This window comes from Anarrhichthys ocellatus, unplaced genomic scaffold, assembly GCF_004355925.1.
Source record: "Anarrhichthys ocellatus isolate YVR2014 unplaced genomic scaffold, GSC_Weel_1.0 scaffold68, whole genome shotgun sequence".
Taxonomy (NCBI): Eukaryota; Metazoa; Chordata; class Actinopteri; order Perciformes; family Anarhichadidae; genus Anarrhichthys; species Anarrhichthys ocellatus.
Window position 1 is genome coordinate 1,216,721 of NW_022280098.1, and position 27,951 is coordinate 1,244,671.

Consider the following 27,951-nt stretch of genomic DNA (forward strand, 5'->3'; position numbering starts at 1 on the left):
GAGAGAGAGAGAGAGAGAGAGAGAGAGAGAGTCTTTCCTCGCCAACAGCGCGTCATTTTTAGCTTCAGAGCGGGTTGGATGTCTGGACGTGAGTTCAGAACGGAGCAGACCATAGCCGGTGTCTCTGAATGTGTTTACCCGTCAACTAGCTATCTGTCGGAGGGGAACACTTCTCAGGAGGCGGGGGAAGCCGGTGAAGGTGTATGTGGAGGGCGTGGAGGAGATGGTTCCTACAGCAGGATGGACCGGGTTCGTGTCCCGCTGCTGTCTGCTCTTAACCCTGTGCGTGTCTGCAGAGGTAAGCGGGCTGCTGCCTGTATGTTGTTTACGATCTGTCGGTGAGCCCGGAACGGGCTTTATTCTAGGACTTTGTCATTTCCTCACGATTGAGGAAGTTTCCTGGAATTAACTTCGGTTGCCTTCTAATTAATGACAGGGAAATATAATAATCTGAGGCACTTTGAGATTATTTGAATGAGAGCATTTCGTTGAAATAACATCAACAAGGCCGTAGAACATTAGATCAAATAAATAAAAAAGATGTGATTTTTTTTTTTAGTCTGTGTACGTAAACCAATGCGCACTTTAAATCAAGCTGAGGTCTCGATGAAATCATTGAGATCATTTAAACTGAGCGCTCTGAACACAACCCAAAATATACACATGCACTATGATAAGTAAGTACAGACGAAATATGTCCAAGTGCTGCGGTCTGTTTGTTGTTTCATTGGTGGTTGGTCTCCTCTGTTTGCTTCATATTATCAGCAGGTCAAAGTCTACCCTCATTTTGATTCATATCACATTATTGAACACCACAGTTCAACAGCTCTTTCAGGTGACGCAGGTTTAAGTGTTTCAGATGGACTTCAGCCCATTGTTCCCTCTAAACTCCCAAACCGGATCAAATCCAAATGTAAAGGTGGGGTTGGTAATCATCTTCAAAAGCATTTTTGATATTTTTGTCATCCATTTTCATGACATCCTGCAATCAATTCATCAAATCCTCTGACAAAAAAATGAAAACAATCCGGTTTCTGTGGCTGGACTTTTATTAGGCGTCCAATCATTTCATTCAGCCTGAATGGAAGGATTGGACGGGCTACCTGCCTGTCTACCTGCCTGTCTACCTGCCTGTCTACCTGCCTGTCTACCTGCCTGTCTACCTGCCTGTCTACCTGCCTGTCTACCTGTCTGTCTACCTGCCTGTCTACCTGCCTGTCTACCTGTCTGTTCCCTAAACACTGTAGGGGCTTGCACATCGCTCGTATTGGTGGACGTTGAAAAACACTCAAAATAAATATTGAATGATTTGTATGAATGTTTGAGGATACACATACTTTTGTGAATTCATCTAATGTCAAATGCATATTAATGTCCACATTGTTGGCCTCCCCAGACCTCCCTCCACAGCCACTCCCCAAACATTATCATTATGAATGTAAACAACCAACATGACTACTGTTAGTCTCACAGCTGTTAAGATAGACTCCTGTGACGAGGGATGTGTTCATGGGCAGAATTTGACAGGCAGTTAGACCGGCTGGTATATAGGTATTAGGATTTTGTTATTTTTTTGTCAGAGCATTTGATTTAATGATTGCTGTTGGGATTTAAAGATTATTTTAACAAATATTAACAAAACAAATGTTTCTAAAGTACATTACCAACCCTAGCTTTAATTCGAGCAAGATACTGAAAAAATTATTCTAGATTTAAATGTGAAAGGAAAACTGCCCAATTTGATACTGAATCATTCAATGATACTAATGATGAGTTGATCTCGCTTCATTGCACCTTGAACACAGAATACACTCCTTAATCAGACTCCACTCCCTTTGGCTATCTGCAGTGTTATTAACAACAATGTCTGGCCCTTTGGAATCAAGTGGTCACTGACTGGAAAGCATATACTGTATATTAGAACAATATCAGAACAGCAACCAAAAAAAAAGAACTTGGAGCAGTAACATCTGGCAAAACCACACGACTGCAACTGCTGCTGTAAGCATAAAATAAAATTAAAGGAATAGTTCACCGAAAAACATTTAACAGCTGCAGGATTCATATGTATGGAATATGTCAGCTGTAGTCAGATTGGTATCAACACAGATACAGTGGATTACATCGGAAATCCAGTTTCACAACAAGACATGTGTCAAAACATGTCAAACAATTAAATACAACATGTATAGAAACGTCTCAAACTGCTCTAGCAGCATCATCACCTTATCACCTGACCATCTGTGTGCTTTGTATGTACCAAACATAATTTGCAAAAATAGGCCTAAATATAGATAAACACTAGAAAGGTGCCCTCAGTAGATTGCATTGACAGAAATGCCTTTTGCTACTGAAGCAGATGTTGATCTCGTGCAGCCCCAAACCGGCCAGTGAAGAGGAGAAAACAGTCATGAAATATGTTTCTTCAAAAAGTGTGATTCACCGCAACCAGGAGAGGTCTTGAACGTACAGTCATAAATGAGCACAAACAATATCAGGCTGATGGGTCCAGTAGTATGAGAGATTAGCCGTGGACAGACAGACAGATACACACACACAAGCACATCATCTAACGCCTGGCAGAGATGTTAAACTCCTTCTCGATAGCTGTTTTGTCTTTGTTATATGTGCAGGTACAGTATATTGTTTGGTAATGAGTGGGGGTGTTCAGGACACGGGGCTCAGCATTGTGAAGGACACATAATCTCCTAATACTCTGCTGACACAAACTGGCTTATAAATGTTGTTGAGGAAACGCTGGTAAAGTCAGTTCTTTAACAAATTTAACAACATGGAAATTCTCCTATGGGCTCCAAAGTCTTCAGTACCTACGATGAAAGTTGGGTGTGTGGCATGAAAACGGTGTAAAAGTTTTGCAGTTTGCCACACAGTAACATATGTCTGTGGCTTGATCACTTCTTCACTTTTCGTGAAGAAAACTCTGTACTTGTTCAATGATTTTAGTTTTTTTAAATGTTCACAGGTCACTGAAGGTGGACACTTGGATATTGTGCAGAGTGCAGGCAAGTATCATTACTACCTGTTGTCAATAATGTTTTTCCAAAGCACATGTTTGCATGTACTCCAGTAATTCTAGTGAATGCCATATATTAGGAACTCCTTGAGGGAATTTCTTCACATTTTTTCAAACGTCCACTTGAACTCGAGGATGAATTGATAAGAATTTGATGATCAAAGTTCACACCATCCAATTCTCATGAAGGCGATATCTCAGGAATAATTTATATATATTTGTGTATTTGTATTTTAGATCTGGATTAATTAAAGGCTGTCAATATCATATTCAGATCATTAATATCTCATCAACAACTATCATCTATGTAAAGATGTAGAGGAGTAATGTCTACCTGAGCAGAGAATGAAGTCTCTCTCCCTCTGGGTGTGTTGTTATCAGAGCTTCTACTCTCTTTGTTCACATAGTCGCCCGTAAATATTAGTGCACGTGAGCGTTCCTTTCAGTGCATGTGAGCGTGCCCCACTGGTTAGCTCACAGCTGCCGCCCTGCACTGCTCTCATACGGCGGTTACAATTGTAATGTAGCGCCCATCCTCCGGTTCCCCCTCAGTTGACATTGTCAGCTCAGTCTCAGCCATCGCCATGTTGAGAGCCGTGTGGAGGCAATAGATGTGTGAATTCGGTATTGAGCACCTTTTAGGTCAGCTTGAAGAGATCTGCTTTCACTTTGACGTTAAAAGGTTTTTTCTCCTGTTAATCAGTGTCCAGTGATAATACCATCCACAGTGATTGAATGCTGAAAAAATTAAAGTTAAATAAATCCAAGGTGAGGATGAATCATCTGTATGGGTACTGCACATGCATTTAGACACACCTGTGAATGTAGTAGACACAGGATGAGAGATTGTGCACAATGTTTTCTAAAGCTAAGTCCCTGTAAAGCTCTAGCTGGGTACGAAGAGCGTCATAGTGTCTTGTTTCTTATCCTGCCCATCTTCAGTTACGCCATAGTTACTAATTCTCTTCACCCTCAGCAGACAGTCTAATGAAGTTTGCAGCCGACAGTGTAGCCTTTATGCTCCTTCTGTCTGTTGTTCTCTCCAGCCCTCCCTGTCTCAGCTCTCTGCTCTCTCCCCTCCAGTCACAGCATGTCTGTATACAATAAACCAGTACCCTGTACTGTTCCACCCCCACCACCAGCAGCAGTCTGTGTATCAATCCTGTGCCTATGGCTCACGGTCACAGTTAAAGCAGAGAGAGTCCATGTAGATTACCTAATTTCCATGCTTCGTGACTTATGGCAACAAGGCCTGAACACTAATGGGAACAAAGCCTCACTGACTTCATGCCTGTCAGATACTCCCGCTGGAAAATGGATGAGTTGACTGTTGAGTATTTTATGCGTGGCAGCTGTGTTGCAATCTACAAGAATCTACATGTGCCAGTGTTGAGTTATTGACTGTAGGAGTAAATCAGGGTTGTTCTTGTTCTTGTGTGTGCATGTGTGTGTGTGTGTGAACTAGTCTCATAGCGTCTGCCCAGGATGTAGTTTTATAGTTGGCGGTGCTTCTGGTTACTATTAAGTGTCTTCCCTGCATTTCTGTATTGTCTTGTTAAACCACCATCTACCCACCAGATGAATGTGTGAAGTTTGAAATGTACTCTAGCCTCATAGAACTTGTTTTTAGCTATCGCTCCAGGATCCCATAACCCGAGGAGGAGTTGAAAACGGTTTTTAATCCCACTGAAAACAGGAAGTCAGCAAATGAGGATCCTACTGTAGCAAAAATAAAGATCCTAATGGAGTTAAAAAGCAGTGATCATTTGAGCAGGTTAGCATTTAATTCAGCTATGGTACTGTTCAAAATGTTTTTCCAGTGTTAAACCAATGATCACCTCTGACCATTCATATGCCAGTGAAACAGAGAGGTACAAATAAAAGATGCACTCCGATGCTTTACTTAAGTGAAAGTAACAATACCACAATTTAAAAGTTCTCTGTTACAAGTAAAAGTATTGCATTTCATTGTTTTACTGACAGGGCCAGAGTGTAGCAGGAAAGTGTTTTTATCGCATTTATAATGAGGTTAAATGAAACATTCTGGCCATTATTAAAGGGAAAATAAGGACTGATAGCTGCTGCTACACTGTCAGTGTGGACACCACAGCCGTGTTCAGTGAGCAGCCGTCAGGCGCCGCTCACGCAGGTCGTGTGGCTCGGGCATAAGCAGCATTTTAAGCAGCTGTTAGAGGTGGAGCTCATCTTAAACTACTTTATATACAGTTGGCTAATTTAACAGTGTATCATATGTTATAAGCTCCTCATATGTTTTATATGTTGTTACAGCCTAAAGCACTGCATTAGACTTTTGTAGTTTAATGCAGTGCTTTATTTTATGGTAAAGTACCATTTAGGGTTCTTAATACTGATATATTGTATTCACAATACTTACTGTAGTGAATTAGTTTTATACAGAAATAGTAAGGATCCACAGTTGGTGCCAAATCAAAGATTTGAATAGAACAAACTCAACTAACACAGCACAAATCTACACTGAGGAAATAAAGGTGGGGAAAAAGAGAACCTAACTACTCAGAAATAAACCCAAACATTACACACACAACACATAACCTCTACAGGGAATACAGAGCTGTTCTCTGCATAAGCAACACACAATAGTAGAATCATTTGAGATTAGAGTCAAATCAGTCTCCCCTCCCCACACCGGCATGGTCGGACACACCGTAAAGACTAGTTTTTTGATATCATGATTTACACTAATATTATTAAGCTTCACTAGTGGCCCCAAGAGGCTGTAAAATACATTACACCTCAAAATCCAAATTTTGCTCTGAACCAAGGTGTTGGACGGACAAAACAAGCACCAACATTGGGTCCCACTCTTTGAGGGATAAAATTCTTCAGTGAAAGAAAATTGGTCTGTATGCATCCAACTAGATTTGGTCTTGTCTGTGTATTTTTTCTTAAATCTTGAAACTTATTGTTTTGTTAATATTCATGTCATGTTATTTAATAGTGTATGATTGACTGAGTGATGGTCTGTGTCTGCAGTTCACCTCTACTGTTCAGAAGGATTTACAGAACTGGGCTACTATAACGGCTCCGTTTCCCACACGGACTCAGGCTCTGCCTGCCTGAAGTGGACAGACTTCCCAGACTACATGCGGCAGTACCCGGGCCGAGGCCTGGGGGACCACAGCTTCTGCCGAAACCCAGACCGAGAGGTCAACCCCTGGTGCTTCATCAGGCAGAGCTCCGGTGCCATTGGCTGGGCCTACTGCGACTGCCATCAGGGTGAGCTAACGGAGGGCACCAGGTATCTGAGGATGGATGGATGAATGGTAGAAAGAACATATGAATGGACGGATGAATGAAAGGGCATATGAAAGGATGTATGGATAAATGGTAGGAAGGACATGAATGGATGGCTGGGTGAATGGAAGGGCATACTGTATGTATGGAAGGATGAATGGACGGATGGATGAATACAGACAGGTGGATGGATGATGGATGAACTGATGAATTTATCGACGGTTGAGTGGATAGATAAACAGATGAATTTATGGACAGTTGGATGGATGGATGGATGGATGGGCAGTCAGATGGAAGTATGGACAGACAGATTGATGGTTGTCACCATTTACTTTTCCTTCCAGTAATGGTAGTGTTAACTTGCTTGGGGGCCCACAACAACCACGAACTTTGTGTTAAGCACCTGCTCATCCCATTCTGTGCAGTATGTACAGGTTTCAAAGTTAAAATGCTAACCGGCTCCAGATTGTTGTGATTGTATGACTAATTGTGTGTTCATTTGATTCCTATATTATATCATTAAACCTTAATTTAGGAATATGCAGCATATAAGGAATTAGTTTAGAACTTTCAACTTGATATTGACACAGGGAACCTCTTCAAGATAGGGCCTCAAGATCAGGTAACAGAGCAGGACCCACCTTAAGGCTCTTATAATGACAGCTGATATTGTGCTTCATTGGTGCATATACCCAAGTCAAATTTGTGATATTTGGGCTATACAAAAAATTAAATTGAATTCAATGGTTCAGCAGCCACTAGCCTGCCCGATCTGCTGGGCACTGTCCAAGATACAAACCCAGCAGCGGTGGTGAGATCATTTCCGACACTTTGATTTGAGATGAGCCAGAACTTGAGATCGACTCGGTTGAGGTCCCCACCCCAGCTGCCAACGTTCCACCGCTGCCTCCGGTCATCCTTGCTGAGACACCGAACCCCGTCTGCGGATGACAATGATGATGACAATATCTCATCGGTGTACGGTACATCAGTTTCCCACCGAAGAGTACCATGAACATCACTTTGCGACCGTAGAATCGCAACCGTAGCATCTGCCAAATGAATAATCGGATTCAGTGAGTTGCAGCAGTGTAATGCTTCCAGACGCCGTGGAATCTTGCCTTATATGGCTGGGACCCACATCACTGATAATGGCGCCCCAGCCCTGGTCCATCCCCCAAATCTGGGGGGTTATGTCTCAGAAGGCGTGGGCAATAGGAGCGCTGCCCATCCTCTCCAGACTTGGCTTCTGAGGGGGACAGGCTGAGGGGTGCTCGTCTGTCTGCACAGGTTTTGCAGACCATCCTTGGCGGCTAGAGCAGCACCCACCATTCCACCATTGCCAGTTACAAATGGTCAGAGTTCCAGTGCTGTTGCAAGGAAAGTTGGCTAGATTGTGCAGTTGGGTCTATTTTGTCTTTTGTGCAGTGTCGTGGTAGCGGATAGAGGGCTGTGTCATGCTACTATTTAAGCGTATGAAGCAGCCAAGAGGGTCATTTTTAAGCAACCAAAATTACAATACAATTAACTTTCATGAATTAAAAACACAAAGTTGTAAGACGAAAACACGGACTGGTGCAGGAGGGCATGTGGAGCTGCTGGTTGGGGGTGTTGGACCAGGACTACCACTAAAGATTGCTGACAGGCAACTGGAGAAAGGACAGGAACCTTCTGATGTCACAGCTGTATTGCCGAAGATTGCTGTATCTGGCTGGGTGAAGACAAATCAACCAAGTAGCTTCCCGGCGAGCTTCAGCCAAGAGTTTCATTACCCATTACCTCCTACATTTGGTATTTGGATGTGAAGAATATATTCAAACAGAAGGCTGACTTTTTCTGCACTTTTTGTAACTTACAGTTCTTTCTCATATTTTGAACACTATGTTTATATTTAATATACCTTTATCAACAGCTACTCCTGCTGCAACTTGGATTTAATGTTTTACAGTAAGAGCTATAGCCCACACTTTCCTCTTGGCTAAATTGTGTTCCAGCTCCGCCACAGCAGGACAGACACAAACCGCTGCCATGCACTCATTATCAAAGGTATCTTTATTTTCTTCTTCAGGAATTGTAACAGGTTTAATTGTGTGTCATTTGCAGGTGCAGCCAGATTGGCAGGGGGGTCATCAGGCAACAGCGGGCGTCTGGAGGTCTATCTGAATGGCCAGTGGGGGACAGTATGTGACACACACTGGACCGACCGTGATGCCAGCGTCATATGCAGACAGCTCGGACTGGGGTGAGGGCAGTCTCACTGAGCCAGACATGTTTCTCATGACAATACCCATGTGGAGACAACCAGTTGAAACCATGATTGTGAACAACAATGAATTCACTGCTGACAAAGCTACAACCAATCTCACTTTATTCTGTTTTGTTGCAGTTTTAGTTTGACTCACTGCCTCTACTTTGGGGAGTTCGGAAGTAATAGGAATGGTTTAGTTTAGTTGAGTTTTATTGTTTAAAATACTACTATAAACTACATATGCTTAATTTTTTGCTTCATGATTTGTACCCTGGGGGGATGATGAAGCAGGAAGCTGAGTCGACCCCCCTCGAATGGCATCATTCATCTTGCGCAATTGACCCCCTTTCATACCTTTCCTTGACCCCCACCATCCCAACACATCCCAACACAACCATCACCCAATCTTTCCTGAATCCTCATATTAAACTTCTTTTATACTATACAAATGGCATGGTCATATGTATAGCTATGCAGCAGTTTCCTTCTTAGTAGAGAGGCAAGGAGAAGTAGAAGTATATGAACCGACGGTGAACAAGACAACACAGTAGGCCATCCGTCAAAGCCTCATTGCCTTACCCCACCCCAGGCTGGAAACTAAATAAACAGAAGGGGATCACACCATTGAGGATGTAGTATATAGAGCTTGGGAGCAATGCTCCAATTGCATCGAGCTTAGTATGAGTGGACAGAGTAGCTCCTCATTGAAATACTTAAAGATCTGTCTTCCATGTGATATTTCCTTTGCCCTTGCATGATGTTCTCTGTGAGTATAGTAGCTTTCATGTCCCTGTATCTGCTGTCCATGTAGTGAGTTCGGGACAGCCCTGCAGCATTCTTACTTCGGCCCGGGTTCTGTCTTCCACTATGAGCGTCTGGGTTGCCGTGGAAATGAGAATTCCCTACTTGAGTGTCGGAGCAGGAAGTTTGTGACCAGCGATTGCAACCATGGCAATGAGGCAGGGCTGGTTTGTGCTGAACCTGAAGGTGAGACAAGGGTGTCATCTCAGATTATATAAACAAACACATTACTGATCAATAATAACAAATGTATTGTGGATCATTTTCACACATAATGCTGGATACATGACACTGTTGGCCACATAACAACACAGTGCTGGGATCTTGTCTTCTTTCAGAATAGTTTTAAGACCTCAATTGCTGCCAATTATAACGCAAAGTAACCAATCACTTTACAGAAGTGAGTGGCTTTTGTTGGCTATGGTTGCTTCATCTCAGTTCAGGGCTCGACGGCAACAGCTGCCAGGTTGGCATTGGCAACCATTTTGAGAAATTGGTAACCAATTCTTGGCCTTTGGTTGCCATCAGGGCAACCACAACAGCAGAACAAACCCCCCAGGCAGGTGAGTAAGCAGAATCCAGACAGACTGGAGGTCATTCCTGAAAGTACAGATGAAAGACAAGCTGATGTTTGCGTCACTTGAGGGACCCACAATCCAAGACTTCAGTGTTTAAGGGTCAGAAAACCAACATTTGAAAGGGAGAGAACAGATGAACAAGCAACCAGTGACTTGCTGGATTGATTTTGAGGGATCTGTGAAGAACTGTGTCACCATGTCACATTTCTGTTTCATTTAAAAGCTTTTGAGGCAGCCCAGTACACAATCATACACACAGATAAAAGACATTAGACAGCAGAGCTGGAACATGGGCCTCTATGGGGCCTGTGAAGGAAGTCACAAGTATTATTCGGGTAGTGATTTTGTTTTGCTAACTAAAATGCACGGCTGAGGGGCACACAGTTCTAAGAGCACATGCCCACTTCTGCAGAGACCCAGTGTCTGAAGTTGTTGCTCCATCTTTTGTTTGTCAGGTACTGGCATCCCCCTGAGGCTGGTGGGAGGCCTGGAGGACTTTGAGGGCCGTGTCGAGGTGTACCGTGACAGCCAGTGGGGAACCATTTGTGATGACCGGTGGGATGACACTGATGCTGAGGTGGTGTGCCGACAGTTGGGCCTGGGGTATGAAACAACTGCTGTGCTACTGCTTGACAATGAAGAAGAGTCAGGATCAAACTATTGGCATCTCTTCTGCGCTAAACCCTTTCAGTTTTGAAGTCTAAATGAATACTGAAGAGAAGTGTTTTTGTACAGTGTGTGACATCTCTTTAGCTGCATTTATATGTATGTACAATGAGAGCATCAAGATAGAGAGTCAAATTCCAGGTAGACTCATACCTGGCCAATAAAACTGATTCTGATTTTGAGGTAACATGCATGTAGACAGTCTACCTGCCTACAGAAATAAGAGACAATCATTAACTTAATTTATCAATATATTGTGACCGACTTTCTGTCAGATCATCAGAGATCAGTGTACAAACAGATGAATAGAATAGCTATGAGCATAGGAACGCCACATGGTGTATGATCATTACATTACAGTCATTTAGCAGATGCTTTTATCCAAAGCGACTTACAATTCAGATTCTATCACATTCATACGCCGTAGGCACAGCTACGGGAGCAATTGTTGGGGTTAAGTGTCTTGCTCAAGGACACATCGGCATGCGACTAGTGGAGCCGGGGATGGAACTGCTGATCCTCTGACTGAAGGAGGGCCCTGCTCTCCACTTAGCCACAGTCGCCACCAAGGTGATCAAAATTTACTGTGAAGAAGTAAGAGACAACGAGAGCAACCAGCAAAACTCCATAAACCAAACTCTTCACTGCCAAGGAGGAATTGTAATTAAATATAAACACATAACTCATATTAATGGACCAAGTGCCGCGACCACTTGCGGGGCCCTACCGCATGACGTGCAAGCCCTGATAACGTCAGAAACACCAGGTGCAGGAACATACAGTGTGAGCAATAGTATTATAAACTGCATATAGCCCACATAATAACATTCACCCTGATTTTATCAATATAAACATATATGTTTTTGTGTGGAATTGACCTCGTGCTGCTGTACATTTAAAAGGTCATGTTTAGTTTATTTGTCCTGACCAACAGGGGCGTGGCCAAGGCATGGACATGGGCCCACTTCGGCCAGGGTGTTGGTCCCATCTTCCTGGATGGGGTTCAGTGTTCAGGCAATGAACTCTCTCTAGAGGAGTGTCCTCATAACATCTGGGAGCAACACAACTGTGACCACATGGAGGACGCAGGAGTGTCTTGCAACCCATACACAGGTCAGAGCCAAGGAAGAAAACACACACTGATGACACTGTAATCAATTCTGTTGGAAGCAACTGACCAGTTGTTAAACCAATATGATATGCCAAGAGAAACAAAAGGATAGAAACAGCAACATTTCTACTGTGGTTATTTGAGCAGGAATCCTCTGACAACAGATATCACTGTGAAGCGCTGAGTTAAAGGTTATCGGACATTTTGCTTTCCTTCGAAATGTAATGTGACTTTGAGTACCTTTTTAAAGCGATATACAACATAAATGTATCGTTATTATTATTATATATTAATTTATTTACATTTTAATTCTAACTAAATATTGTTTCTAGAGCAGCAAGAGTAATGTTTACAACAGCAAAGTAAGTCTATGAAGTCATCAATATCTTACAGAAATCAAATCTAAGATATCAATGAAATAAATAAGATTTCTGAAGCTTATCAATACTCCGGTCTTCAATAATTTACCACTGGGGCCCGTTTAATACGGAGTTCCGATACCCAGTCCGGTGTTCCGCAAGTGATGTTACCAAAACACCAACCAGTAACAGCTACTAGTTTTTGCTAACAGAAAACCAAACAAGAGTGAGTCGAGTTGAGTAGAGCCGTGCCGTACTATGCAGTGTAAATGCAGCAGTAGATGGCCTCCTTCCCTCCTCTTTCAAACCAGCTGTCTTCTCCGTCTAAAATGTGTACAAGATGTACTTTCGCTGTCAGTAGACGGCTGCGTGTTGACCCCAGGAGTTGGCCCTTCCATGTCGTGACACTACACTACAGAGGATTATTGCTCCCACTAGCTTTTTGTGTGGGTAGTGAAACGAAGCTACAGCAAGTTGAGTTTCATTTGACTTAGCACTTCTAGATACCCTAATCCTCCCAGGCATACTGTGATCTTAACTGATCTAAAGGAGACACCAATATACAAGATTTATTATGCACTCACATGAGTATGTAATTGAATAAAGTATTAGTGTTTCCCCTGTGTGGCAGCAGACGGTGCAGTTCGTCTGATGGGAGCAGACAGTCACTGGGAGGGCCGCGTGGAGATTTACCACCAGGGAGAATGGGGCACTGTGTGTGACGACAACTGGACTGAGCTCAACGCCCAGGTAGTGTGTAGACAGCTGGGCTTCAGGTCAGTGTAACACCATATCTGAGTCCCTATGGAACACCTCTGTGTAGTAGGAGATTGTGTACTTCCATGTGATTTTATATTAGTCTAAAGTAGGGATGAAGAATGTGCCATCATGTTAGGGTTAGGGTTAGGGTTAGGGTTAAATAAGGGGTTAACCCAGATGATCATTCTTCGGCACTAACATTTTATTTTCCCTGATAAAGCAAAATGAAAGCCTTTTCTTTTACATAGCAGAATTTTAGGAGCAGCACCACTCCTCAAGTGTGCCGCCTCCTTCATATCCGGCAATTCACGGACAGGCCATCACCGTAGCCACAGTTCTCCTCCTCCATCGCCTTCGAGGACAACTCCACTCTCCTGCCATCGACCCGTCCACTATGGTCTCGCTAATATTACACAGTGGCAGCATCACCGCATTCCAGCAGGGTCCGCAGATGGCTTGCCCATGTCAAAAAATTCCAATCTGGCCGTAACGACCCTCAAAGACATTAAAATAATTTTGTCAGGAAAGAAAACAAAGGAAAAGTGTTCAACCATCTGATGTAAGCTTGCCATGTCCACCGCTCTGTCAACATCAGCTCTTTTCCGGGTGACGTCATCACGCACACCCCAACAACACGCCGTGACATCAGCGCACCTGTTAAAGGGGCAATTCACCCATATCCTCAAGCTCAAAGAAAGTAGTGATGGGCCAACTGATTCTTTCCCAGAATTCGTTCCTTTGGGTTGATACAGGTTAACCAGGCGCCAACCTCCAGTTCTGAAAAGTAAAGCCAAGTGTCTTAAAACTTGCATTCTCTCTAGTGTCCATCAGGGGGCGACTCCTCTTGTTGTATAGAAGTCTATGAGAAAATGACTCTACTTCTCTCTTGATTTATTACCTCAGTAAACATTGTAAACATGAGTTTATGGTCTCAATCTCTAGTTTCAAGTCTTCTTCAATACAGTATGATGTTCATTTACAACATTATGTTCCATTTAGAGTCAAACAGACCATAAAGCAGGGGATGCTTTAGGGCGGGGCTACCTCCCTACCATGTCTCTACTACAGTAATGGTCAAAATGCCAAACTCAATGGTTCAAAACATCAGTCCACAAACCAATGGGTGACACCATGACGACTACGTCCACTTCTTATACACAGTCTATGATGTTAACGCATCAAACCTTTCAAGTTTTGTTACTCTTAGCAAATATGTCTGCAGTTTCTCCATGAATCTCCGATCATATCTCATGGTTCACCTGATCAGTTCACTTTCCTCTGCTCTTTGTTGTCACGCAACTGGAAAACAGGATCATTGTGTCATTTAAAAGCTCTGAGCAATTAGAATTACACATTTTTTGTAGTGTACATGTCGTTTCCACATGACAACTTCAAGCTCATGAATACACAGAAGTCAGAAGAACGACTTCACGACTCCGGAAATAGGAGCCCCATACGAGCACACGAATGCACCATTAACCTGCTGGGCCATCTGTCTCTACTCAATTTCAATATTACCTTTTGAATCCGGTCAGTCAATTCCAGTCTCGCATCTCAAGCTGCTAATTGGATTGTAAACAACGAGCAGCACGAGGAAAAGGAGGTCTTGGCTCAGTAGGATAGCCTATAGGTTACGACATTGGATGTGTGGAATACCTCCTCAGATTGGTCCTTAAAGCTTCCTGATCAAATGCACAAACTACCTTTCAATGCAAAGGAGCAGAAGTTCTATTCCTTCGTGCTTCCTTCCTACATACCTAGTCCATCTGAGATCCTCACCTGTGAACATGCAGGAGAATCAAAATGTGTCTGCCTTATTTGGGGAACTCCCCAGAATTCACAATGATTGGAGGGGGTAGGAACATCGATCAAACTTTGATTTGAGAGCATAAATGTGCTCACCAAATGTCATGGCAATCTGTCTATACCATTAAGGAATATATTTTGTGTAAGTGGACATTTTGATGGAAGACTGGGATTGAATGAAAGGCCACAGGATGACTACAGTCATCCACTGGGGACCATGCAACTCATTTGCCTTATTTCATGTAAGATGCTGCCAAACTGTTTATTTAAGGCGAAACACACAGAGATATTTCACATTCACTTTTTCATGTTGGAAAACTTCTCTACAAAGGTGTACGCCCTACTTATTTAACAGTACATCATACCATCTGTGCAAATACAAACTCCAAGGTATACAGAGCTGTTAACACCTGCAGGCTGACAGCTGATCTCCCAACGAGACATTCAAGACAAATGAGACCATGAACACCTGATTACATCATTCATTTAGTTTTTTGTATTATATTGTGTACACAGCTGATAGTTTTGTGTTTGGATGTTGTTTGAAGAAAAGTCATTTGATGACCTAAATGGACAGAGATTATCAGAGGAACATGAGAGTGTCAAGTTCTTTTAATGCTAAATTGGCCATTAAGTCCAAAAGGATTTGGAGAGTTGCTTTTAAGTACTTTGGCACAAGCGGGTTATCTTGGAGCCAGAACATTACAAAGTGTATTGTTGACAGACAAAAAACCAACCATCCAACATCACAAGCAACAAATATGACTAGTTTGATGATTACATATACCAGATAATTTCAATCAGATTATTTCACCAAATTGAAATCAGCCGGTTTCAATGAAAATATATTGAAACAAAGCTTGCAGTGGCCCATAGTTGCATATCTCTGATTAAATGAATATAAGACAAAAACGTTTTATTTCTGATCAAAATAAACAAAATAAACACGTACGCACACTTAGGTATATTAAGATATTTAAGTCCATAGAAAACCTCATTTGCATTTTTCAAAATCTGGAGAAAATCGTTACAAATTGAATTGAACAGAATCTGCAATTTATAGGAAATTATACTATTTCTGTTATTTCAGCAACCTAAATAAAGATTCAGCAAACAGAAGAGTTCCTCACATTTACCAGAGTTTTGGGGATGCTGTTCTTTGCACCATTAAAGCGAGTGTCCAAAGAGAGGTAGACGTGCTGTTGTTGTGCCTTGTCTGCAGGGGTCGAGCGAAGGTGGCTCCTGACGGGGTGTATGAAGGTCGCGGGCTGATCCTGCTGGACGAGGTGCAGTGTCGGGGAACAGAGGCCAATTTACTGGCCTGCAGCCACTCTGAGTTCGGCCAACATGACTGCTCCCACAGTGAGGATGTAGGTGTCCTCTGTGAGGGGGGAGCTGATACCAATGAGATACCAGGCCTTCTGACTCCTATTGGTAAGTACACACAGTGGTGGCTATAAAGGGATGGCAGTTACATTTCCCGCTTGTGACATTTATGTATATAGCTGGGCAACGATTAAAATATTTAATCACGATTAATCGCATTGTTATGGCAAAATTCAATAATGAATTCAAAAGTAGTGTATTGCACACTTTTATGTTAAAAGTACTGCTATATGAACAAAAGGTCAATAACATTTGGTTTGCAAACACTTTAAACAAATAAGGTTCTTTTTAACAGCAGTATTCCCTTTACACAGTAGCAGTTATACAGTTATAATGATTCTGATAATAGATATTCAGCCGGTGTTCATAACTTTATCTTCATGTGTGTAAGAGATGATATTTGAAATATACACCTTGAAAACTGCAAACATATCAACTTCTTTTTTTATGTTTGTTTAATTCTCAGTAGCAATAACTAAATGATGCTTATTATACATATCACAAACAAAACACTTTAAAAACTCGACAATATGTATTTTAATATTGTCACTGTTGTAAATTGTTTGATTGCATCATTTACTTTTATTGTGAAGAGCATGAAAACGGAAGTGCTTTTACTTTGAAGAGACAGGAAGTAGAATGGTACGTGTTATTGACGCTAATAATGTTGATACATAGAAAACCACATGTCGGGTGCAAGAGCTCGTTGTGTTCACTGTAACACTGTAATACTGCAGTTCAGACAGTAAAGTGTTCCGTTCAAACCAGACGTGTCTTGATCCTCACTAGAAGCTCCACTTCACAACAGTCACCTTTGATCTGTAACGAGATCGCGCTTGCATGTGTGTTTGTGAGACAAGAGTGAAGGACGGTGACAGAGTGTAGGAGGGGTTCAGGACCCGGGGGAGAAGGAAGTGACGCCACACGAACACAGCTGTTCACCGCTCGCTGCCCGGTTCTTGTGTTAAAAATGTCGCTTAATAATAAATAAATAAAAAACTGCGTTAACGCGTGATAATATAATTGTCGGCTTTAATTAATGAATGCGTTAACGCGATAACAACGTGTTAACTTGCCCAGCACTAGTATATTTCCATTGTAAAGGTATCTGAAAACGACAGGGCATGAATAACTATCACAATGAAGAACAAAAGAGGTTTTCCCTCTAACTTTGTTTGCAGGCCCTCTGGTGCGTTTGGTTGCTGGAGAGAGCAGGAAGGAGGGCAGAGTGGAGGTCTTCATTAACGGCCAGTGGGGAAGCGTGTGTGATGATGACTGGAATGATGTCAATGCAGCTGTGGTTTGCCGACAGCTGGGATTCACGTTAGTATTATTATACCCTCTCTGATATTTTTGCCTAAGGAAGCTAGTCAAAAGCTCACTCAGTGTCAAAAATTTAAAAGGAAAGTAATGGAGAAGTGGGAAGAGGTGAGCGGGAACACATGTAACTGTGAGAGACAGGTGAAACTAATGAAGGCAGAGAATCACCTGAAAGACACAGTTAACTTTTGAGTTAACTTCAAAGAAATGAAACAAGGAAAAAACAGACAGAAGACCCAAGACGATAGTCCAGTCTCAACATAAAGAGTCAGAGGGCATGAGCCAGACATGGAAGTTCAATGATATCTTGTTAGAGTTGGATATTTTTAGCCATGCTAGCAGCGTGGCTCTGGAGATGGCTATGGAATTTTGTACAGACATTCATAATTACCTCAGTATGGATCCTATCGACTATGGTGATGCTCTAACTTTTCGTCTAGTGCCACCAGCAGGTTGACATTTTTGGTTTTGCATGAAATTTAAATTGTGAAATTGGGAAGGCTGGAAGTGACCAGGGCTCTGAGAGATGTTGAGAAAGAAGATGTAGCTTCAAGGTGGCACCACTCTATGTCTGGAGTATGAAGCCAATACATCATCTTTTGGACATTTGCGGCCCAATAATAATAGCAAAGATTTGGAAGAGCCCGGTAGTTTAGGCCTCTGTAATAGTGCTACACATCTCTAGGTCTCTTATCGTTCCATATTAATGAAGTGATGTCTTTGTCCTTAGATTTAAAGAAAGAGTAAGGAAAATGAAGTGGAATATGTTGAAACAGAAAAGGGAATTTGGGGAGCACATTCAATTTAATACAAATCATTTTTCCTGCTGAGGACAAGTTAACTGTTTTCCATTTCTTTCGATCTCGTTTGATTTTCTCGAATAGAAGAGAGAGGTTTTCCTGATAAAGGCTCTGCATGTCTTGTGTGATAAGTATATTTACATATACTGTATATTTAAAGCCATTTCTAGACATTTGGAACGGTATGACACTATCCTTTACTTAAAGAGCCAGGCTGTTAACAGGGTAGCATTCACTTTTACTTAAGTTCAGAACATGTATCCAATCTCTTCAGAGCATGGACAATATGAGGTACACTTAGAATGGGGTCTGATAATGATGTATAACAACAAATGATTCGCTTATAGAGATAAATGATGCTCTCCTCCTCCTCTATGAATTCCACTTATTGGTGGTAAAAATTTGAGTGCGATCGCTACAAACAGCAGTGGACTGATTGGTCATCCCTGACGGCTCAAAGTACTGTGATTGCTGTGATTACTGTGAGCATTTGTGACTACAGAAGCTTTGGGTGAGTTGTATAAGAGTTTAATCCAATATAATTAGGACCAAACCCCATTTATTTCAAACATTCAACCCTGTCAAAAGTTTCCTCTGCGTCCAGTGAGATGACCACCTCTGGTTTCTAACTGGATGCAGGAGAGCAGATACGATTTGAAAGCTGTCTTTTATTTGTAAATGAATGTCGTCCTGAGATGAAGCTGGTTTGGTCGTTGGCGATCACATCATGCCTGTGGTTTGTAGTCGAAGGGGAAGAGCTTTGGCTCAGATCTCCCATCACAGTTCAGGAGGGAGACGGGATGATATGAGCCACAGTCTGCATTATCTTCACCCGGTTTAGGTTGGAGGAGAATCGATACTTCAGTCAGCGTTTGTGAGAGCAACCCAGAGGACAAAGCATCATTGAACGTATCAAGTACAATTATAGATCATTTGTTGGAAAATCTTTTAAAGAATTCTATTGGGTAGCCATCTGGGCCAGGCGCCTTGCCGCTTTGCATTGCGTTGGTTGCATTAATGATTTGTGCATGTTGTAAAGGGAGTTCAGCCCTGTGTATTGTGCTTATAGAAGGAGCCTGAAGATTGTTGAAGGAATGTTCCATATCAGTTCTGTCGTTTGATATTTATGACGTATATAAGTTTGAATAGAAGGAAGTAAATGTTTCATTCATTTCTCCTGGGTCCATAGTTAATTCAACATTTGTGGGATTTGTTGATCAACTGATCTGCACTTCAGTTGGTTTTCTGAAAGACAGCCAGCTCTGTCCCGATGCTCAAAGACATATCCACATGATTTTAACAAGAGTTGTTCTGTCTCCAGTTGATGAAGTTATATTGAGTTTGGAGGTCAAGCTCCCCTTTATAGAGTTCAAGAGAAGTGGAAATAGAGTACTGAACATCCGCTATATTTAATGAGCTGGTCTTGTTAAAGTCTTCATCATCGTCCTTAGAACCCTGCCTTCCCCCAGTGCCCCCCCTCCCCCGATCAGTGTTTAATGGCTGGATGGAATAGAAAGGTCTAAACCTGGATTAATTGCACACTTTAGATTGCCACAAAAAAACTGTTGGTACGAAAAGGAGACAAGAAACCATACCAAAGCGTCCCTGTGGGTCCAAAATAACAGTGGTGCATTGAACAGAATGTTTTCATGTACCAGTATAGTTTTCCCAACTAAGCTTTCCAAAGTCGTACTTCATCTTTTTCCAATAAGTGGGTTTCTTGAAGAAATGTAATTTCACATTTTAAATATTCACGATGATTAAATGTTCTTACTCTTTTTTTCAGGCCCGTTTACTCCTTTTACGTTCGAGCTAATGAATCATACTCTAGCCTTTCCTACTGTAGATCTTTTTTCCATGTTTAATTATAACAGGAATAATAATAATGACGATGCTAATAAAGTAAAGAAATGGTTGTGACACAGCTTAATGAATAACCTCTGTAGGGAGAACAAAAAAGAATACAAGTTCCAAAAATGTCGGGGTGTTCCTTCCCATATCCCTGTCCCAGGTCTCAAGCAAAAAGGAAACTAAAACGAGGACTATACTTGTTCCTCTCTGTGAGGCAATCTGCAGGCAAAAACACGATATCCCAAAACGTCTTGTAGTACATCCTCTAAATACTCCTCTCCACGAAGGCTCCCAGTGACTTATAATATATTCAAAGCTTATTACACTCAGTATATAGTTATACCGGGCCTGGAACAGGACGTTGTTTTGGTACAGGGAATGTTTTATACTGTTGAATGAAGCCCGCTTTTTAGCGAGTGCTGCGCTGAGGTCTTAATAGATCCTTATAACGTCTCCTTGGTACTTCAGTTTGTGATTTCTGGCTCAGAATGCAGGCTCCTTCTGCTGTATTTGAAAAACACACCACCAAATATCTTGGCCGTATTTGAAGGTCAGGGTCCAGTGGGCTCTCTCCAGTGGTGCATACCAAACTTCAGAAACCTTCTTCTACATCAACACCTGCACCATGAACTCAAACGTCTTTACCGTTCGATTGGCTCTCTGTGACCGATTCTCGAGGTCATCCAGAAGAAAGCAGCTTGGACTACCATGGTAATGCTACCATTAAAACGTTCAAAGTATTTCGCCAGCTCAGGAAAGAGTTCACTGTTGTCTGTAAGTGAGTCCAATGAGGCTTGTAGAAGTTTAGAGAACTCTTGGATCAGGATAGAGACATCCTCTCTCAGTGAGGTCCTCTGCTGTCAGATGATCCATAGACAAAGACACAAGTAGTTTCTGCCGATGTTGTTGGAGTTTTAGTTGTTGTCAAGGCGTTGTTTGCTGCAAATCCTGCTGTGATGCTGGAGTTTGAGCACTACTAGATTGTTCGGTGTTCTTAGGGTTGCATCGTTTTGCTGAGAATACAGATAGATATTCAGCATACAGACTTGGGGCACGGTACACTATAACAAATAGAATTGGCTGTAGAGTTTTCTAGGTTGGATGTGAAAGACTAACAACAAGGCTTTCAAATGAGATATCATTTAGTTTAGACTTAGACTTGAGTCAAAGATGGCTGTGACTGCACCTCCTGGGCCAGTGCCTCGAGGAATGTGAGTATTTAATTCAATACAACTTTATTTATCTCTGCAATTATGTAAAGCAGCCAGATCAACAGATACACACACTCAGTGTCAGTCAGTCACTCTTTGGCAGAGCAGGAGAAAAAGGGTAGATTAAGAGCTTTTATTTAGGCGAACATTTTTTTTAATTGTTTCAAATTCTAGCTGGTTTCAACCTCACAGGGATATTATCAGGGCTGAGATAATCACATTTATTTCTCGAAAAAATTTAAACAAAACAAGAGTCAAAAAATGTCATACAAACAAATGTGATTTAAAAAAAAGAAATTAAAACAGTAAAGTAATGCTCATGTAATATACAGTATGTATTTATATAAGAAAAGGAACTAATAATCACGATGCTGTGTGTCGTTGTGTGCTGACCTCTTAGCGGTGTGGCTAAAGCTCGATCCATGGCGTACTTTGGGGAGGGTCAAGGTCCCATCCATCTGGACAACGTCCGATGCTCGGGCACTGAGGTGTCCTTAGGCCAATGTCCGGCTGTGGGTCAAGACAGTCAGGACTGTCGCCACAGTGAGGATGCAGGCGTCATCTGTGACTACACTCTGGATCCCGTGGGAGATGCTGCTGTGGCAATGCAGACCTGTGGCACGAGACGCAATAACCAGCGCCGCCGACGCCGGATCATAGGAGGAGATAAGTCACTGAGGTTTGTACCACCACACTCTCCAGTGGAATGAGTGTAGATTCACACACATTGATTCACATTGTCTCTTTAAGCCCCTGCACGTCCATGGAACACCAACACATGTGTTACTCCAGTAACAATACGGAAGTGTCTCAAAACGTGCATTCTCTCTACTGACCAGCAGGGGGCAAATCCTCCGGTTGCAAAAAGAAGTCTGATTGTATGTGGTATACATATTCTCCACGTCACTCCTACGTGTTAAAAATATGGTAACTTCCATTCATAGGTTGCAAAAAAAACAAATGCCGACAGTCGTAATACAAGATGGCGACGGTGAAATCACTGAACTCGAGGCTTCAAAATGGCACTCCACAAACCAATGGGTGACATCACAATGACTATGTCCAGTCCTTATATACAGTCTATGAGCACAACACGTCACACTGAAAACCACGCCCACCAGAGGGGAAAACAATCAGCATTATGCCACCAAGGGCTGAAACACTATCAGAATGCCTGCAGCTAGCTAAAAACATCAGATTTCAGCATGTAAAAAGGATTATTTTAGCACCCTGTGTCTACTAGGGGTGCAGTTGATAACTAAAATGATGATGGCATGGAAAAAGTTTGCTGTTAGCGAGCTAATGTTAGCCATGTGTTAGTAAGGTGAGGCACTTGCAAACATAACACTGCAGCTTTCTGATGTATCCACATTCCGCCATAACACAAGAAACTAGCATAACTTACAGAAATATGGATAGCCTAAAACTGATATTTGGACAAAATGCTTGTTGCACACATGACGTTAGCATCCTGAGTGTCAGGATCCCACAGTCCCCCATTGTTCCTGCTGATGCCTCACATCTTATTGGCTGTATCCTCTGGGTTCCCCGGCTTCTTTACCTCGTTGGTAGTGCCGCTCACCACACAGCAGCTCTGAGGCGTCTTTCTCTTCTCTGCTAGCAGACGCCACTGACAAGAAGGGAAACCTTCACACAATACAAAGTCAGTGGAAGGCCATGAACTGATTTCTCCTCCGGTGTGGGCAGGACTTGTCTCCATAACAGCACACCTGTGTGCGCGTGTGTGTTTGTGCGTGTAATGTTGTGTTGACATAAATATGTTTAAGCAGTCACATTGTGGGGACTCGCCTTCTTTTTGGGGACAAAAAAAGCATGTCCCTTATAATGTAACACCACTGTGTGTGTGTGTGTGTGTGTGTGTGTGTGTGTGTGTGCGCGTGCGCGTGTGTTCAGCTGTTTCAGTCAGCAGCAGCCCCCTGAAAGCCTAACTCTGGCTTGTGTGCCTGTGATTTCAGGGGTGAGTGGCCCTGGCAGGTGTCTCTGTGGCTCAGGTCTCAGTCTAAAGGAAGTCATCCTCTGTGTGGAGCGTCACTCATCAACCCCTGCTGGGTTGTGACCGCCGCCCACTGCTTCAAGAGGTAGGAGACAGCTCCCTCTAGTGGTTCCTGTTACCATGTGTCCCTCTGGTTGATGTCACAAAATCCATTCCAGCTATGCAGCTATGCTAAGCTAATTTCCAAGACATAAAAACTGGCACTTGTAGCACAATCATTGAAAGCACTTACTCACGTATGTATGTATATATGTATGTGTGTGTGTATGTATGCATATATGTATATACTGCATGTATATATGTATGTACTGTATGTATGTATCTGCTGACTAGGTATGCTGAACAATCACCACATTGTCTGCTTTACACTAAGTTTAAAATTCTAAAAACACACTTTTTTCCATGTTATCTACAATATACACATTCAAAACTAGAAGCCTGTGTGTGTTGTCTGAAATACCACGCTCAATGATCAATCACCTGCACCCAGAATGCACCTGTGAAAACACCTGTTACCAATTAGATCACTTAAAAATCTGAGATTGAGCACTATAAATAGGAATTTGGTGTGCACAACAAATACTGTATATAGTTCACAGTATAACACGGCAACTATGTATATGTCAGCTCCAGTTTAAAGTCCTAGTTACTGTTTTTAATATATGATTAGTGTGCAGTTGGCATGTGGAGAGAGTTATTTATTTGGTGTAAATTCAGTTGTGATGCAAAAATACCACTTTTAAAAGATTTCATAGAGTTTGGAATGAATTGCTAAATCTGAATCGAGTCTTTGCTGTTGCAAAATAAGTAAGATAATTTGTATTTTGTTTTGATAAAGAAAGCCTTAGTTTCAGAAAGTTTTCCTTACGACTAAGTAGATAGCAGGGCCGTCTTTCAATTTCCCGTAGTTGTGCCTACGGTATAGAAATGTGATAGAATCTGAATTGTAAGTCGCTTTGGATAAAAGCGTCTGCTAAATGACTGTAATGTAATGTAAAATAATGTACCGTTACATTTATGACTCTTGTCTCTCTGTAACCTGAAGTATGTCTTACCTTGTACATTTTATTTTGAAACCAGAACAAAGTAAAACCATGTTCTTTAATTGGTTCTCTCAAGTGTATCAGTTTAATCGAATCAACTTACCTTTTGGCAGTGTTTGTTTTTATTTTTAGCACTTTGCATTTTTTTTCTATTACATTAAATGGTCTTCACCATGGATGCCTATTTGGTTGCATATCGTGGCTCTGCTAGTCCATGTCGATGTGTACTTGGGCAAGACAACCCCAAGTTGCTCCAGAAGGCTGTACCTACGGTGTGTGTGTGGTGTGAATGGGTTAGACAGTGATGGGCAAGTGGCACCTTGCATAGTAGCCTCTGCCATCAGTGTATGAATGGGTGAATGGCATGTAGTGTTAAAGCTCTTTGAGTGGTCGGAAGACTAGAACAGTGTACTGTACAGTCCATTTACCATTTATCATATTAAACGATGGGCATTCATCAAAACCATCATTTACAAATTAGCTTTGCTCTTCCAGGTTTGGCAGAGACCCAACCCGCTACCTGTTGCGCTTGGGTGACTACCATACTGAGGAGCAGGATGACTTTGAACGCACCCTGTCACCCGAACGCATCGTTATCCACAGGAAATACCACAGTCAGGGCTGGGAGTATGACATCGCCCTGCTGCGGCTCAAAGGCACAGAGGGCAACTGTGTTGCATTCAACCCTCACACTGGCGCCGTGTGTCTGCCAGAGCCGGGTAACAAGTGGGAGAAGAAGCCGGCTGCCTGTGTGATCACTGGCTGGGGCATCACAGGTAGACTCTACGGGATAAAACAACTGTTTTTCATAAGCTATTCATCTTAACGTAACAGAAACATTTTACCATTAGTATCTTAAAAGGCCAGTATGTAGCATTTAGGTCAGGGGTCGGCAACCTGCGGCTCCGGAGCCGCATGCGGCTCTTCAGCCCCTTTGTTGCGGCTTCCTGAGTCTACATCCACACTAATACGATCTCCGTCCACACGGCGTTTCAGCATCGTTTTCGAGATGATCTCCGTCTAGACTAAGGGTACATCCCAAGTCTCTTAATTGCATCCCCGTTTCCCTCACTTGCGTCTTTTCCTTGCGTCTTAGTCCCTCCCACCAAGGATGCATGGAGAGACGCAAGGAAACCATGCGAGGAGAGAGGAAATGAGGAAATATGTTTTAAGAGACATGAGACGTTCCTCTGAAGCGTCACGTGAAGCCACGTCTGTTTCTGATGACGGCGGCTCTGATCACAGCTGGATCAGCTGTTAGTCGGCTTGAACAGCTGGAGAGACTTTTGATAAGTTTGTGTCTGTTCACATGATCACTGTACTTAATAATAGTAACTAATAACTAATAACTAATAAAGACACACAGTAATCACCACTGTACTTAATAATAGTATCAATAACACTACCACCACTTTTGCTATCACGTCTATGACGCCCATGTCTATAACGCCTTATTAATATAATGTATTATAATCTGCCTATAGCACAGTATATTAGTTGTAAAAGCCCTCATAAATATTCATAATGCTTTATGACAATCATCATAACATTTTATAAAACATTTTTTAAGGACTTATCATTATTGTTATTGTTGTTGTTGTTGTTAGTATTGTTAGTATTGTGTATTGTTGACCTATTACTGCCATCACAAGCAAAACAAGGAATGCAAGACTGTTGGAAACTTCCGGTTTATTGGCCTCCTCTCCACCAGAGGCACCAAGTGGTGGTTCAGTGTATTTGTGGTAGTACCTATCACTTTATAGATGTGCTTATAACTATAACTATACAGTGCTATATGCAGATTATAATGCAATAGTCGTATGTTTATGATGCATTGTAGACGTGGGCGTCATAGGAGCTTTGCTTCATTATTCACATTTCTATAAGATATCTTCACATGTCTGTACTCTCATGTGTTTTTTCCTGTCTGCTTCCTGCTCTCAGACTCAGAGTACTCCCGGACGCTGCTCCAGGCCTGGGTCCCCCTGCTCCCAGCCTGGAAGTGTAAGAGGCGTTACAATGACCGCTTCACCAGCCGCATGCTGTGTGCTGGCAGCCTGTCGGAGCGCCACCGTGTGGACAGTTGCCAGGGTGACAGTGGGGGTCCGCTGGTTTGCCAAGGGGAAGGGGGCCGTTGGGTACTGACAGGAGTCATCTCCTGGGGTCACGGCTGTGGTAACCCCTCATTCCCTGGAGTGTACACACGTGTTAGCAGGTTTCTGAGATGGATTGACAAGGTCATCAACAAGCCCTTCAAAACCTGATGATGGAGAATAAAACCGTTTTTTACATTTTCCTGTGAGTTCACCTCATCAGTAAAGTTCACACTTCTCTTTACTGACTCGCAGCTCAGAGCAACAGGATCAAGTGTAGGACCAACAGAAACACTTTGTCACTCAGAACACGATGACCTACACAAACACTAACAAGTAGCATCACAACATGTATCACTGTTGTAGTGAAGCGTCATTTATATATACATTTATGTAAATTATTCAGCATAAACCAAGACTCCACTACAACGAAAATATGGACGCTTGTTTATTGCATGACTTGGGCTTCTTCACAGTATGTGTCACAGATGCTCTAATATGCTTCAATTAGCTGCTTTGTATACGTAATAATAATTCCATTTTATTAATAATTATTCATAGTAATTCCAAGTGCAGAAAATTAAACTAATTAATTCCAATATTTCAATACAACATTTTACATATTCAGTTAGTATAGGACAGCCACAGATGTAGAAATACCAGCCTGCTCTCCTAAAATATACGTTCCCATACAACTGGAAGGAGGCCGTCAAGCTGACACAGCAGACAGGTACCACATGGCCAGAAGGGCTTCAGCTTCAAAACAAACTGGATCATCAGTTACATTTGGGGAGAATGTTTTTTCTGTTTGTTTCTGACGTTTTGTTTTTGATCACAAATACGTTTAATCAAAGTCCAGATACATTCACACAGAGAGGAGGTTGTGTGAATGGGTCAAATACAGGACTTTCACCCAGTAGACTTATGTTCATATCCTGTGTGAAACCAAAAGTAAGAAACTGATTTGAACCCAAACCATGATCTCTTACTAAACCCAACCAAGTAGTTGTGTTGCCTAAGCCTAAACAGAATTGAGAATGCAGTTTCGAGACAGCAAAAAAGTACCACGAGTGGTTCAAACGCTGTAACGTTGATGTACACATATGTAGAATTGTTGATATGAATCATTTCTTGTTCAGAAAGACGTATGTAGAAATATTTAATGAAACATTAAGATCCTCTCTTGCGACACAGCTGCATGCATTTTGTACCAAAGCAATGAAACGGTTTGGTCCACATTGACCTCTGTTGTGCTGAGTGTGTGAAGAGTTCATAAAAGGTGAAGTCAGTATTGAGAAATGTGTGTTACCATTGACGACCAATGTTTTGACGTTAATTCCGGGCTTGCGGGGGGAGGTGTGTTTTGGCCGCTGCTTCTGTGCCTCCTGGACTCATGGACTTTGTTTCTTTTTCCACATCATTTTAAAAAGCATGTTTATGCCATTGTGTATTATGCTCACAGTGGGAAATATTGTCAAATTCCCATGTGGCAGGGGAAACATGTGTTGTGTCATACTTTGAGGAACCCTGCTGATGAGCTCGCAGCAAGTGTTAAACGGTTGCTTTATTTAATCATGTGTTGCAGATTTGACATT

The 27,951-nt window shown here is 42.2% G+C and overlaps 1 protein-coding gene across 2 annotated transcripts; it reads left to right on the forward strand.

Moving 5' to 3' along the window:
• The first annotated feature begins 17 nt into the window (after positions 1 to 17).
• Positions 18 to 27,292, forward strand: LOC116397541 (neurotrypsin). Of its 2 annotated transcripts, none has more exons than XM_031873052.1 (14): positions 18 to 298; positions 2,984 to 3,023; positions 6,050 to 6,292; positions 8,414 to 8,552; positions 9,370 to 9,545; positions 10,393 to 10,540; positions 11,538 to 11,716; positions 12,705 to 12,849; positions 15,861 to 16,072; positions 17,206 to 17,347; positions 21,607 to 21,885; positions 23,183 to 23,305; positions 24,759 to 25,039; positions 26,208 to 27,292. In XM_031873052.1, the coding sequence occupies exons 1-14, from the start codon at positions 224 to 226 to the stop codon at positions 26,525 to 26,527; spliced, it is 2,502 nt and encodes an 833-aa protein (XP_031728912.1). In that variant the 5' UTR covers positions 18 to 223; the 3' UTR covers positions 26,528 to 27,292. The 2 variants fall into 2 exon arrangements, with proteins under 2 accessions (XP_031728912.1, XP_031728913.1); XM_031873053.1 differs by having other exon boundaries at positions 12,708 to 12,849.
• Positions 27,293 to 27,951: the final 659 nt, after the last annotated feature.

Bases quoted from the DNA above. Each gene is read 5' to 3' on its own strand.
- LOC116397541 (XM_031873052.1), top strand. From the start codon at position 224: ATGGTTCCTACAGCAGGATGGACCGGGTTCGTGTCCCGCTGCTGTCTG. The intron at 299-2,983 runs GTAAGCGGGCTG...AAATGTTCACAG, and splicing joins CCCTGTGCGTGTCTGCAGAG to GTCACTGAAGGTGGACACTT. The intron at 12,850-15,860 runs GTCAGTGTAACA...CCTTGTCTGCAG, and splicing joins TGTAGACAGCTGGGCTTCAG to GGGTCGAGCGAAGGTGGCTC.